General features: G+C 42.8%; 2 protein-coding genes across 2 annotated transcripts; one reads left to right on the top strand and one right to left on the bottom strand.

Annotated features, from left to right (window-relative positions):
• zbtb42 (zinc finger and BTB domain containing 42) lies at window positions 1-6,775 on the top strand. The gene is made up of 2 exons (XM_027000275.2): window positions 1-194; window positions 1,571-6,775. Exon 2 carries the CDS (start codon window positions 1,585-1,587, stop codon window positions 3,247-3,249), a length of 1,665 nt encoding a protein of 554 aa, XP_026856076.2. The 5' UTR covers window positions 1-194; window positions 1,571-1,584; the 3' UTR covers window positions 3,250-6,775.
• A 5,297-nt stretch (window positions 6,776-12,072) lies between these two features.
• On the bottom strand, window positions 12,073-14,883 carry siva1 (SIVA1, apoptosis-inducing factor). The gene is given in 5 exon segments (XM_027000241.2): window positions 12,073-12,560; window positions 12,737-12,810; window positions 12,812-12,891; window positions 13,521-13,718; window positions 14,646-14,883. Coding segments are annotated over 5 exon segments (522 nt in total). The 5' UTR covers window positions 14,767-14,883; the 3' UTR covers window positions 12,073-12,511.
• Window positions 14,884-14,978: the final 95 nt, after the last annotated feature.

Below are 14,978 nucleotides of genomic sequence, written 5' to 3'. Positions count from 1 at the left end.
AGTACAACGGTGTTTGGCGTTATCGCGAGACTGGACCATTAACAACCTGCTTGACACAGCGCAGTGCTGCTATGAATGCTGCTCGCTCAGCGGGGTCGAACTAGCTCAAGAAACCAAACGAGGCGTCAACATCTGGTCACACATCATGAATGAACGACACAATATCTAAGGAAACAACGAAAGTCACTATTTCTGTAAGTATGGCGTTCGAAAGACGAACACGTAAAGATTTAAAGTTGGGATAGACAGTCTCATCCGCCTCCGTGCAGTGCAGTTGCCTTAGTCAGCGGCAGTTGTCGAGTTCCTTTGGTGTTAAAGGCTCCCACTAAGCTGCTGTTCAGACAGAATGACTACAGACGCCTCTTTCTTTTCATTTTTCAGTCAATTTATGAAATAGAGACAATTTTACAGTTTTATTTTTTATTTTTCAGATTAGCCATACCTCAGTTGATAGATTACTGTCAAAATTCAAACATAAATTGGCTAATTACGACACGCTTTGGCTAATAAAACGTTTGAAGTGTAAAGTTCTATCTTTAAGTTCCCTCTAATTAATAAGACACTCATAATCATTACAAAGAGAGAGCAAAGTTTTGTCAAAGTTAGTGACTGTATGCTCGTTGTTGAATCGGACATTTCTCACAAAGTTTTGCATGAGAGAGATCAGAGGTTCGTTCTCGTCTGAGTAGATTACATCGTTACAGTTGTGATGTTGCACTGGAGAAAGTATGGTAAACCATGGATTTCTATAGTCACTAGATTTGGAGTAACATATGGCGTAAAGGCGAGCACAGCTGGAGGTAGCGCTTCTACCGCGCTGATGTCAGAGCAGCTGACTCCACAGCTTGCGGGATAATTAGCAAACAGGGCACCAGTTTACTCACTCTCTCGCTATGCTTTTTCCGCGGACCCGGCTGGATGGACGCAAGCTCAGAACAGCGTTTGAGCGTTTTGCCCGGTACCGTTACGTGCGTGCTTAGTTTATGAGCAATTTCTCCTGAGTGACCGTCAAACAAGGCTTGAAACTGAATGTGTTTTGTTCGTTTGGCTGCGTGCACATGACTGGTTGGTTGCACTTTCTTCGTTCTCTGCGGTTCCCTGAGAAGCACGCAAAGTAAGGATAAACTTTAAGCGTTGTTACCAAGGTATGGCTTTAATTATTCTTATTGCGACATCAATACACTTCGAATATAAATTTTTATTTTCAGTTCAAGTGTGTTTATACATAAAAAGTTAATACATTAGGTTTCAGTAGCATCACGGGCATGCTTTAAAAGGTGGAAGTTTTAGTTTAGATTGGCGGTGTTATCACAAAAATATAAGTACTTTTTATTGTTGCAGTATATTAGAGAACACTCACTATTCAAAAGAATCTGTGGCCTAGTATACAAGTGTGTGGTTTTTTTTTTTTGGTTTTTTTTTTTTAATCTGTTGTAGTTAATAGGGTTGGGTTTACTCTTGTTTGTCTCCAGTGGCCTCTAGCACCATATGCGTTGCTAAGCCTGTTTGTCGCGCTGTGAATGGCTGCCGTGCGTTTATTTAATATCCAGTTTTTCCTGTTTTCCGCCAGGTTATGAGAGAAGAATGGAGTTCCCAGACCATAGCCGCCAGTTGCTGCAGTGTCTGAGTCAGCAGCGTCACCAAGGTTTCCTCTGTGATTGCACTGTTCTTGTCGGCGAGGCGCGATTCAAAGCGCACAGAGCTGTGTTGGCCTCCTGCAGCATGTACTTCCACCTCTTCTACCGGGACCAGCTAGACAAAAGGGATGTTGTACATCTGAACAGTGACATTGTGACAGCACCGGCTTTCGGCCTACTCCTTGAATTTATGTATGAGGGGAAGCTGGAATTCAGCACCCTTCCCGTAGAGGACGTGCTGGCTGCTGCCAGCTACCTCCACATGTACGACATCGTTAAGGTGTGCAAAGGCCGTCTGAAAGACAAGGAGCTGTGCTCTTTGGATGAGAGGCTCGTTGACGGCATTGGCCTGAGCTGCCTGGACAGGGAGAACTCCTCTGATGGAGAGCTGCCGCAGCCCAGCCGGGCTCCCGCGTGCCGGCAGCCACAGCAGGTCCCCCAGGGGCCCCCCCCGGCAGATGACATGGACACCGGCGATGGCGGCCTGGCTGTCACAGATTGTGATAGGCTCGCGCCGGCAAGCCAGAAGGCGAACGGTCACCCCGGCGGGTCCCCGGACCTTGTAGGTGTCAATTATGTGTCAGCTGAGGCCGAGCCCCGCGTCCCAACAGCTGGAAAAACAAAGGGCGATGTCAGCGGTCTGGCCGGCGTGCCGTCCCAGAGGTCCCGGGCGGTGGATGACATGGACTGCGCCCTGGACTTGTCTTTCAAGCCGCCGTCGGGCCGGGACAGCGCGCGTGCCTTGGGCCAGCTGGCTGCCGACAGCCAGCAGCAGGGCGCGGACGCACTCGCTCGAGACGAACACGACGCGCTGTCAGAGCACGGGGACAGCGGGGGCGCCAGCCCTGAGAGCCAGTGCTTCGGGGGCAGAGCCAGGGGCCCGGTGCCACCAGGGCTCTCCACCCTCTTCCCCAGCAGCACCGCCCTGCTTGGGCCGGACGACCACCTGATGATGGAAGATGAGGAGGAGGAGGAAGCTGGGGACGAAGAGGTGTTGCCAAATGAGGGTATGGGAGGGAGGGCCCCAGGGCCAGGCGGGCACATCCGCGGCAGAGAGGTGGGTGAGGAAGGCCGGGCTGTAGCAGGAGGGGGAGGCCCGAGGCTGCTAGGTGATAGCGAAGAGGAAGAGGAGGAGGAGGATGACGAGCTGGTACCCCCGGATGTGGGTGTGGGTGGCGCTCTCCTGCCAGCGGGTGGCCCTCCTGTGTGCGTGTGCCCACTGTGCAGCAAGGCCTTCCCCAGCCCGCATGCCCTGCAGCTACACCTCAGCTCGCACTTCCGCGACCGAGACGGCAGCGGTGCTGGGGCACGCCCCAAGCTCTCGCCTGACGGCCAGGTGCCCACGTGTGCACAGTGCGGCAAGACATTCTCCTGCATGTACACACTGAAGCGGCACGAGCGCACGCACTCGGGTGAGAAGCCCTACACATGTGGCCAGTGTGGCAAGAGTTTCCAATACTCACACAACCTGAGCCGGCATGCCGTTGTGCACACACGCGAGAAACCGCATGCCTGCAAGTGGTGCGAGCGGCGCTTCACGCAGTCGGGTGACCTCTACCGCCACATCCGCAAGTTCCACTGTGCCCTCGTCAAGACCCTCGCCATCGGATAAGAGCTCCTGGTCTGATGCCAGCTGCCTCTCTGCTCTCAGCCGCCTCGACTGTTCCCAAGTAGAGCTGCATATGAAGTATTTGAATTTAGAAGGGCATTCTCTTCTAACACCCCAAGCCAGAGTGGCTTTTTATTATTACCTGTTATAATATCCAGTATTTGCTGTATTCTAATGTGGGGCTGAGGAGTGTGAGGAACCCCAAGGTCACAGAGGTGTACCTCCACCCAGTGGAGAGGTGGGGAGGGAAGAAATCTGATGCACTTGGTCAGTCACTGACAGCCATCTTCTGAAGTCAGTGATAAATATCTGCTGAGGCTTTGTGTTGTATGTTAAGTCTAGAACAATAGAACAGTTTTGGAGTAAATGTTTCTACTGAATGGTCGAAACTATTGAAAGGAGTAACTGAAACGCATTGAGAACACTTTTTTCCCCTCTTAATTAGATTCAGCTATATCCAGCATACTTCATGTATAAAAAGATGAACAACATATTAGTTTGAAAACTGGTAAGGAATTCTAAAGGACAAAGTTTGTTCTCTGCTCTGGTTTATGACCTACTTGTAGAATTTCAAATGGGAAAGAATTAGATAATTCTGTTGTTGCTTCTTTTATCACCTCTGGGGAGTCAGGGTCATAAACTCTGTTATTAAAGGGTATCAGTAATCGCAAAGACTTAAAAACAAGATCTGAAAAAACAAAAGCCATGGGCAATCTATATCATGGACACTCACTCAGATATCTACTACTTCTATTATGACTAATGCAGACTTTTTCTGCAGCATCTACTATGAAATGAGTTTGCTAGCTTGTTTTTTCCATGAAAATTTGAAAGGTAAATTGAAGAATTGTAGGTAGGAGTGAGAGGTGATTTGTATCGGTTTCTACACAAAGCTCATGTCTTTGTGTTTTGAGTGTTTGTTAACTGTTGATGAGACCCTGTTGTTGGGAAGACCCCTGTCACAAGCAGGGCAGAATCAGTCATGGCAGTGAATTTTATCATCAGTATATATTTCTTAGTCACCAAGTGAAATTGGGGAAACGAATACTTAAGCAGTTAGTTTGGAGAAACATCAGAATGCAGGAATATTTTGTCTCATTTCTTCATTTTCATTTGAAAAAAAAATGTGTTAATTGTTTTGGTTAAACTGTGTGTGTGTGCGTGCGTGCGTGCATGTGTGTGTGCGTGTGTGTGGTTGTTTAGTTATAATGGCAAGTAGCACTAAAAATCCATGTAATACATGTGGTTCATTTTTTCCTGAAAAAACTTGATTAGAATTATTTATTAGTTCTGTTGGTTCAGGGTTTACTGTAGGCTCGACATCTAAAGTAGAGACAATTGTACTGAGTCCTAATATCTTGTTGTACCGGTACTTTTTTCAGTTATACTGGGACAATAATTGATTGTAAAATCAGTTGCTGTATATGGGTTTATTGTTTCATTGTATCTTGTGTAGATAAGCCATCGTAATCACTATTTGTCAAGATTTGACTCCAGAAATGCTAAGAAGCACTTGCTTTATGCATACCTAGATTATAGATCCAACACTGATATTCTGTAGGCTGCTATTTCTAACTGTATATTTATTGTAAATATGTATTTTATTTATCTTTTTTTCCTCTTTATTTGATCTGGGGACATCTGAAGCTTGTCGTAAAAGCTGCAGTTTTTCACGTTGACTTTTGACGCTGAAGTCTTCCCTGGTTGAGCTGGGACTGGTCCGTTTAAAAGCCAGCTAAGCCTTTTCACACTGCTGCCAAACAGAAAAGACTTCTGGAACTTCTCTCACATGAGAAATAGCAGATCATAAGCACAACCTTGTCAAGACTCACAGCTGCTGAGTACCTGCTGAAGCCCTATAACAAAAGCGATGCTTCCTCTGTGCTACATCATCTTTTAGGGAGCTAAGCATCATGAACTGCTAAGAGGAGTGTTGAGAGTTTGTGTTCAATGAACACACACTCATGGCTTATTGTTATGCTATCAATGACTGGACTACACCCACAAACCATTTCATTTTTGATGCACATTTGTTGAACAGCTGTTAAAATGTATATTTGAATTTATTTAATGTTTTTTTTCCCCTTTTTTTTTTTTATTCTATGTATGTTTTACAAGTTTTCTGTAAAATGCTCTGTGGAACACTGGATTATAGGCAGCACCAACAACAGACCCTCCAACAGAAACTGCTAATACAACAAAGGATATATGTGAAGAACCCTTATTTCTGAATTAATGATTTCAAAGAATGTTATAGTGTAATTACTCATAAAAGTAGGATTGGAATGTAGATATTTTCCCTTAAGTGAATGATCTTGTATTTAATGCAGCTGTTACTAAAAGACTGTAGGTGCTCTTTTTGAAACGTGCATTTAATGTGGAGAAAATTACTCCATTTATGTGTTGCTGAAGTAATACGTATGTACTTGATCACTCTACACAGAATGTGCCTTGTTGACACAAACATTAATCCAACAGCAAATTAGATATTGGGCATTATTATAGGCTTATAACAATATTAATTTTGCAAAGGTTTTGTGAAGTTGTGTCTTATGACACAAAGCTGACAATGCATTCACTGATCATCTGTCTCTGTTCAATCACTTAAAGTTACAATAAGCATGTTTTTATTTCTGAACAACACATTTTTAGGAGGGGAGTATATTATAATGGTGATAGGCATAAATTGTACATGGTGGAAAGTAATGAAGGCTTTTCGGGACAGTCAGTAAACTAGGAAAATCCCTTTTTTACATTCATCAGGACATCCGAAGCAGTCACATCCTGTTCTGTGGTCATAGTCATATGACCAGCAATGAGCCAATAATGTTTAACTATCACATGTTATTAGCAGTGAGCCAATCACATTTAAATATTACATGTGACGAGAAGAAAGTCAGCTAATGTTGAAATTGCAACAATGATAAATCTCTGTTGCATATTATATATCTTTCCATAACATGGTTGAAAACTCAAGCTATTGCTTAAAAGCATGAGTATGATTTTAATCAGTTTTCTGCAAAATATCAAAAAGAAAATGAAACCATTAATACTGGAATATTGTCTTCTAAGGTTCAGACTGTGAAATTGTATAATCATAAGGAATATTTATTGATTTCTTTCTTGTGCAAAGATTTTAATGTATCTCAGAATTGACTGGAGTAATAAAATATGTTACTAAATGGAGAACGTTTTTAAATAGACTTTGTAGAAGTGCCATTAGATTTAATATAATTTTTTGATAAGAAACTTATATTTTATAGGAAACAAAAGCTTCAATGTTAGTGCTTTAGTGAATGTAGATGACAATCTGTTTGATTTGAAACACTGGTTGGATTTTTCTGGACGAATTTTTTAATTATTGGGAGTTTGTGTTTTTTTTTCTTTGGCGCTTTTGACGTGTACCCCCTGTGTGTGCTGTGAAAAAGTGACAATCTTGAGCTAGTTCTTTATTTAGATTATGTATAGATTAAATAGATCATTTTATGTGAAAATTGTGTGTATTTCTTGAGCCATATAGGTGTTACCTTTTTCTTTTTTCTGTTGTTTAATTGTGTTTACTGTTAATTGACTTTGCAGAATATTAATCATTAATCTTTAAAGAGAGTAAATAGATTTTTTTTTTTACATCAATTTCTATTTTCACATCCACTTCAAGGTAGATTTCTCAGAGGTGCTCCAGATCCTTTGACCTTAACGTAGTTCTCAAGGAGGACTTCTGCTGTTGTCTGTTCATACATAAGGTCAGATGTTTGGAGAAGTGCTACTGTATACAGACAACAAAGTGATTATTGTGTAAGTCACTGAAGTTTCTTTCTCTATCAACAAATTCATTTTACATGGCTGTAGGCAAAAGAGAGAACTAACTTCAGCTGCTAATTGCATTATATTAGAGTAATGCTCTTGGTCAGAGTTTCATCAAATGTGTCTGCTTGTAATGTTCCTATAGTTAGGTAAGCTCTTGAGAGACGGACTACAGAGTTAAAGTATGTAGACAGAGCAAAATGATTTTAGCCTCTACACCTTAAAGATTCTGTTGGTATTAGCAATACTGGATGATGCCAGACATACAGTCTTTTGCATCATGTGCGACTCCCTTTGTCCTCATGTGAAGTTTTCCCTCAATGAAAATACCAGCTGCTAACCTCCTCACCACTCATTTGCATCCTCACAAACAAACAAACAGTTTTGGGGGCAGGAGTTGGAGGGGAATGTGGGGGTGTCAAAAATGCGTAGCTAATTTGGAATCTCGAATCCAATTCAGTGGTCATTTTTCCTGGGGAGTGGACTCCTCTTTATTCTCTGGCTGCACATCCAAAGAAATCCAGTTGCTGGGCTAGGCGATTCCCATAGCCCTACCCCCACTGGGACTGCATGTTCGGGGAGGGCCATGGATGAGGCAGCCCGTCCCCCAACCATACACATGCACACATCCCCCCAGCAGACCGAGCCTCATCCCGCCAGTGCCTTTGTCTGGGGATGGTAGTTCAGCCTCCCTATTGTCCTCTGTGGCTCCTGGGTTCTCCCTTGAAGCTGTGTAGTGGGAGTGACTGTGGTATGACTGGGCCTCAACCAGCTCATCAGGGAGATGAACCCACCAGTTTCAAACTCTCTGAGTAGTGTCTCGAGATGTTGGGCTTGTCACCCCACTGTAAGGGTGTGGGAGAGGTAGGGAGGTCTTGTTGAGAATTATAGTAATTAGAGAAACTTGTGAGAGGTGGGAGAAGTAGTCTAAATGGCTCTACTACATTTAAGCTCTTATAGACATCAATATTACTCTAGAGATCAATATTAGTTGATCTCTATAAGCACAACAAAAAATGCTTCTTTTATTTATGTATTCTGGCCTCATCTTACACCGTTTTGACTTAATTAGGTATGTTTTTGCCCTCACTGATCAAAAAAGTCTCATGTAATTTCCATTTAACTAGAGCTGGCCTATTTGCATGTATTCCCTGGGTGATATGAAGTCTTTGGAGGGGAAGTGAAGTTGAAACTTGGACGTCTTCACCTCGTGAGGCCAGCGGTGGGAGCCCTTGACCTCTGAACGGACAGCCAGGGACAGCTGGTGCCTGGCCACACTTATTTATTTATTTACCTCACAACAAAAGACAGGTGGTCACACTCAAAAAGAAGCGATGCTCCCCAGCACGCACACACACAGTGTGTCCAAGCTCCGATGCTGAAACAAGAACACATGCAAAGAAAGTGACCCATGTACTGTCAAACCCCAGGCATACTGTCAACCTTTTTTTTTAACCTCATGGAACATAATTAATTTCTATACATCATATCTGCCCATGGAAACATCAAGGTTATAAATAGCTGTGTGTACGCCAAAAAACAGAGTATTGTACCCGACCACAGCTTAACATTATACAAAGCATGTAACTGTGTATCTCATACTGGCAAAAACAAAAAAAATAACAGGCAGTTCTAATATTTTATGCCATTCATTTCAACACCCCCCCCCCCCAACACACACACACACACACACGTTTGCGAGCTGCATCATGCTGGATAATGGCTATGTGTCCAGAGTTGTGACCTGCAGTTAGTGGAGAAAGGAAGACATGGCTGAGGAGTGTCCTTGCGCTGGTGCACAGCTGTCGCTCCTTGGATGAAGCCTAACCCATATTTATAGCATCTACCTCACCAAGGCAGGCCCCCTGCCCCACCACCTCTCTCGCCTTGCGCTCTGTATCTTTGGGCACAGCTGGTCCCTCTGCAATTGGTGGTGTTGGTGGCTGGGGGGGAGGGGGGGGGGTCGGAAGCAAAGCTGCACGCCTGGACTTAAATCTGTCCAGCGGCCAGCAGGCCTTAAGGTCTTAAGGGGTCCCTGGCATGTGGGCAGGGGGTTGAGGGGGGTGTGAGTACCCTCAGCTTGGAAGTTCCATGCGTGCCCTTTTCTGGGTAAAACTCTGCTGCAAGAGGGGTTGTGATGAAAGCCCTCCAGCAGCTGCACCCAAGCCTTCGCTAAACACCAACTGCAAATGAATTGGTGCATCACCATGTTCATGGAAAGTAGGGACAAGGTAACAGACAGTGTCAGCAGTGGGCTAATTGCTTCAAGCCCAATGCTACTTCACGGCACAAGCACAAGTTTTGGCCTGCTTTTCACTAAATTGGTGGCAGATGGCAGATGAGAAGTACAGGAATGTCATTCAACAGGCTATCAAGTGACATTTGAAGAAATCAAACACTATTCCTTTACATGGTCAAACTTTACCTTCATGTAAAGAGTTCTGTGATTTTCCTAGCTAGCTTTCATAAAGTGAAAAAGGAAACATCCTGTTACTAAAACAGAAACATCTTGATTTATTTGGGGAAAACAGCCAGCTGTCTGAACCACGACGTCCAAAAGGCTTGAGCGCTTATGACTTTATGGACAGGAATAACATGTGCCTTTGGTGTCTTGTTATCCGTAGGATTTTGGGGCTGAGCTGAGCTGAGACCAGGCCGACGCCTTGCTGCTCCCACCAGCTGCTCATTTTGCCTGAAAATCGGAGCGTGCCTGCAGACACCAACTGGTGCCAACCACAAGGAACCACGCAGACCAGGCAAGTGTGACTCATGTGCTCACAGAGCCACAGGCTCTAGTCCTGCGCAAGGTTCCTCATTTATGCTCATTCATATTTCCTTTTATGAAGCCAAACCTTTTACAGGGTTCTCGAACCACCAATAAGTCTATAAGATTTCTTTTTTACTTTTATATCTATTTTGTCACTGGGAGGATAACAAGTTCCCTCTCACCATCCAACACAGGGCAGCTGTGATGCCATAGTGGTGAAGACAGTTTGCATGATTGAACCATCCAGCAGTGGCTGGTTGCTCAGTGACAGCCTTCACATGCATCAGCAGCAGTGCGTGCTGGACTTCCTGCTTAATAATATTGTCATGACAGGGCGGAAAGACATACTCCACTCAGAATCAGATGCCAACCAAATTTGGACAGACAAATGTCTGTGTGGGAGTGAGGAATATCTATTACAAGCAAAACTCAAATATTCACACATGCATACAAAATGTTGACAGAACTGGAAAGGCCACGCAATGTATAACATAATAGGTAATCCGGTGTCTTTTGGCTGCTTTTGCAACAGGTGCATTTCTGATGATCCAGGTTTTAATGAGGAACTTGGTCTGGGAAAAAAAAAAATCCTGCTTTATGTTTAATTGTTGGAAAGGTCAGATTTACGCTACACTTCTATAATGAAAAAAACGGATCTACTAACTTAATAATACAATCCTTAAAACACCCTGACATTTACTTATGTCCCTCTTAATCATAATGTGTCTCATCCATGGTAGGCAAACGGATTTTTCAGAAATTACATATTTATTGTTTATATGTCTAACATCATAAAACAAGAAAGCAATTATTTTAAAATATGTAATAGTGAAATATGCACGTAGCATGCTGTTGGTTCTGGGGAAGTTCTTATTTGGCCAGTAGTGTGTTAGAGCTATAATTATTTCGAACCAAATAGGTAGTGTAGAGTAAACATTTATATGAACGTTAGAGGAGACTTTGGGGTTTTATGCATTCTGTGATATACAGGAGGCAGATGTGAAGATGCTAAGTAAATTCAACCATAAAATGGGGGCTATGAAGCGAAAAGAAAATCGCGATTAGTTGTCTGAAAGAAACAAGCTTCCTAAACTCCACACTTACTTCACAAGACAGCAGAGACCTACTGACTGACTGTTCTGACCACTGAAAATCACAAAGACAGGAACTTGAACTTGGAGTCAATCGTGGATTATTTTGTTGCGTGCAAGATATGTCACATGAACTTCACCTGGGTACCCCACCCTAACCCTTTAGCTGTATTCTGTAAACATACATGACGTGACCGGAGATGAAGATGCATGCATTGAGAACACTTGACTGAGTCTTAAATTAAGAAGTAAACAAGGCACAAGGAGTATTTTTATTTTATTATTTTTTTGCACCGGGACCCCATAACACCCTAGTTACGCCACTGTCCAGAAGTACAGAAAAAGACAAGACAAACACAGTGGGATGAATTGTTTTCTCTAACTATTCGCGCTCAGCTGGTACTTACTACAAACTATATATATATATTTTTTTTTTTAAGCTAACGACACGGTTTGGATTTTTTTTAAAGCCAATATCTTATTAGATGGCCATTCATGCCCATCAGTGGATTCTGCCTGGTGATCGTTATCGTACCTACTTGTCGCAGTTTTACCTGGTTAAGCATACGCTGCCAAGATTTTTAACACTATTCACCTTTAGCACGTTTCCCCTATTGACATTGGCAAAAAAGTCCAATGTTAACACCTACATTGTGTTTCAGAAACTCGGCCTATATTCATTTTTAAACAGGATTCTGGTAGGCCTAATTAATAAACTCACATGCAGTTTTGGTTTTTTAGATCGTCTCTCCTAACATCACTGCACTTTCTTTTGTGCTATTGTTACTTGATCCACTTGCATAAGTTGTAGATCAAAGGAAGTAACAAGGCTTTATTGTGGGACATCCAAACTTGGCTCACAACCCCCTGAACACAGCCGGCCCCCCAAGATGACATCACAAGGTGAAAGCGTTAGTACTGACGTATGGTACACCGCTGCTTCCCTCTAGTGGCTATTCTCGTCACTGCATGAATAACAATCTCGCGTTCGGCCTAAACATTGCTGGGTTGGTTGACATGCAGATTCAGACAAACTTGGAACCTCCAACTTTTCCCCCCCCTTTTCCAGCTGTCACAACTGGCGATCAGTAATCAAGGACAGAACAAAAATGGCAATTTACATATCTGACAACCATAAAACAGCATTATGAAGCACTGACACGCTGAAGTTAAACCCTTTATTATAAAAAAAATAAAATAAAATTCAACAATTGGCACAATTAGCTCACAGTACAACCCATGACTTTCACTAATCTTATGAACCTTTAACAACTGTGTGGGAATGGGTGTCAGACATCACAAGAAGAATCTTTTGATTCATATGAAATTACAGGACATGTCTTCAATGCCATACAAAACAGTGCATTTCTCCCTTATAACTTGTGAAAAACAAAAAACCCTGAATATTTACAACTCAGTTAAGTATACATTTCTTTAATTGACAAATTAAATATGTACACACTCTAATAGGGTAAAATGCATATAAAATTAATTTACATTGTGGAATGAATTAAGAGTTATTCCAAGTAGAACTCTTAACTGCATCTATCCAACCATCCATCCATCCATCCAACCATCTATCTGATCCTTCTTCCAACTCAATTCATGAGGAGCAGCTAAAACAGAGGACCCGGTCATAGCGGTCTGTGTAACTGAAGAGACAGGATGGGGACAAGCGTCACATATGGCAACAAATGACAGGGTTATACTCAATCACTGCTAGCAGGCTAATGCAATAGCCCTGGGATTAGGGCAATGAATTCCTAATGCAAGCCATAATACACAATCTAACAGTATTTCTTGTGAAAAGGTCTGGCTGAGTGCTTACTCTATTATGGTACACACGGAGCAGCAGTGGCTGCAGCAGCTGCTGCACTGCCGGGAGCAGGTGACACAGGCAGGTCCGCTCGCACCGCTCACAGGGCCTCTTCACCCCCGATGCTCTCCGACATGACCCGCACACTGCTGAAGAGTTTGCAGTTTCTGTAGAGAAATTAGCGCAAACTTGGCCATTTGGAACTCTTGCTGGGCTTAGTCACCAATAGCGGAAAGTGCGCTCTCTCTACTGTGCCATGCTTTCCATTAAACCATTTTCCAAAGCCCCACCCTCCAAAGTTACACACTTTGCACAGCCTACCCTTCCATGGGCTGTGTGCACATACCAAATAACTGACAGGAAAGACCACCTGCCTGTTAAGAGAAGTGTCTGATTGGTTAGTAAAATTGGACATTCTAATACATAAGTGTTAGACAAAAACAAGCATACACCAGCTTCACATCCCATTAAAACAAGCCGCAAGTAATGACAGCATAACATTCACTGGAGGTAACACCTGTACTGAATGATTCAGATTTTCTTCAAAGAATGGTTCACCACTTCATTTTACTTCCCCTGGGAATACTCAGGTGACAGCCGTAAGGATATCAATCACACAGCTTTTAGATATTATTGAGCGATTAGAGAATATAAAATATGTAATATTAAATAAAACTATGGTTATAGATCAGGTTCATCCAGGATTCAAGTTACCAACAGCGCAGGGCAGCATGACTTTGTAAAGACCACCACTGAACACTGGAAAAGGGATAATATTTAAAGACACTAGGTCTACCTGGAACAGTCTCAGCTTTCTTCAGTTTGCCATCGAGGCTAATACGTGTTTGTCCTTTGAGAAGCATCTGACTGGTAGGCTGTAGCACCCCACTCTGATTACCCGGATCCATGTCAGAGCACTTTCCCTCAGCATCCAGCTTCCAGATCCGTCCCATTGCAGCTTTGGTCCCATTAAATAGTAGATTTTTGGTCTTTTCTGTGGGTGAGAACACGCAATTATTCATTAGCCATATGGCAAATGTTAGCAGACAGACTCAGTATTTGTACATCCAATCCATCTAGTTAGCCATCTATAGTTAGGTTAGCTGGCTAGCTACCGACCTGGTTCTCACGACCTATTCTGGGCAAAAAAAACCAAACAAAACTTCAGAATTCTGTAGAACAGAATCCGCAAAACAGACATTCACAAAACGCAGTACTAAAATAACACGTCAGTAAATTAACTTTATTAGTGAAAATAAGTGCGATATCATGATAGCCATACAAAACCTTGTCAACCACCTTCAACAAGATTACCATGGTTAATATTTTGATCTATACCTGGCCACTAAATTTCACGCACACAGATAAGTTAGCTGGCAGGCTATCCATCTGGTTCCGTGAAAAAAAACAACACCTTCAGAATATTTTTGTACAACAGAATTCGCAAAACCTCGCCAGTTTTATAGTGACGTTCTAGATGGAGGCGAAAGGCAGCCTCGGGCCTGCGCCAGTCTCCGTTTTATTGACTTTTAGTTAGCTGTAGCTGGGTCACATACATTATTCTAGCTAGTTAGCTGGGTAGCTTTCATCGGCGGTTGTAGTGAAACTAAAGAGCGACTACTACTAGTTCATAAATCACATTAGCCAGCCCACATACCGTTAGATATTCAACCGACTCGAAGGTGGCGGCATAGCTAGCCCCGCTAACTATGCTCGTTACCCTAGCTAATGGAGCTAGCTAGCCAAATTAAACGCACACATCGGATTTACAGTGACAGCTAGATAAGACATCGTAGCTCTTAAACTAGATCAGAACTGTTCAGGTTGGCTAGTGTGCTACATACAGAAGGTTAACTAATTATATATGGTAAGACAATTAGCCTATATTTCACTAAAAACAAACGCAAGCCGTAAAACTCACCATAGACTTCCTGCCTGTACTTGTTTCCGAATACTCCATGTAGGTTTAGCTCTTTTTGTCCGATATGAATTTTATACTGCGACGAGAATGATTCATTAAAAGGATACGACCTTTTAGGCATTTCGGAGCGTATGAAACAATAATCTAAACCGAAAGAAGAAATACAAACAATAAAGAAACTTGGACCGCAAATAACCTACTTACTCTTTCGCGCGAAATTAATCTGCGCTTTAATAGTCTTCGGGTAAATTGGTTGGAAAAACCCTTACCGCCATCTCGTGGTTTGAAGTTGCAAAAAGGCGAATGTCAATAACAAGCTTGGTCATTTACTCC

This window comes from Electrophorus electricus, chromosome 13 (assembly GCF_013358815.1).
Source record: "Electrophorus electricus isolate fEleEle1 chromosome 13, fEleEle1.pri, whole genome shotgun sequence".
In the NCBI taxonomy this organism is placed as follows: domain Eukaryota; kingdom Metazoa; phylum Chordata; class Actinopteri; order Gymnotiformes; family Gymnotidae; genus Electrophorus; species Electrophorus electricus.
The sequence above is the reverse complement of the archived record's forward strand: the minus strand, read 5'-3'. Positions and strand labels throughout refer to the sequence as shown.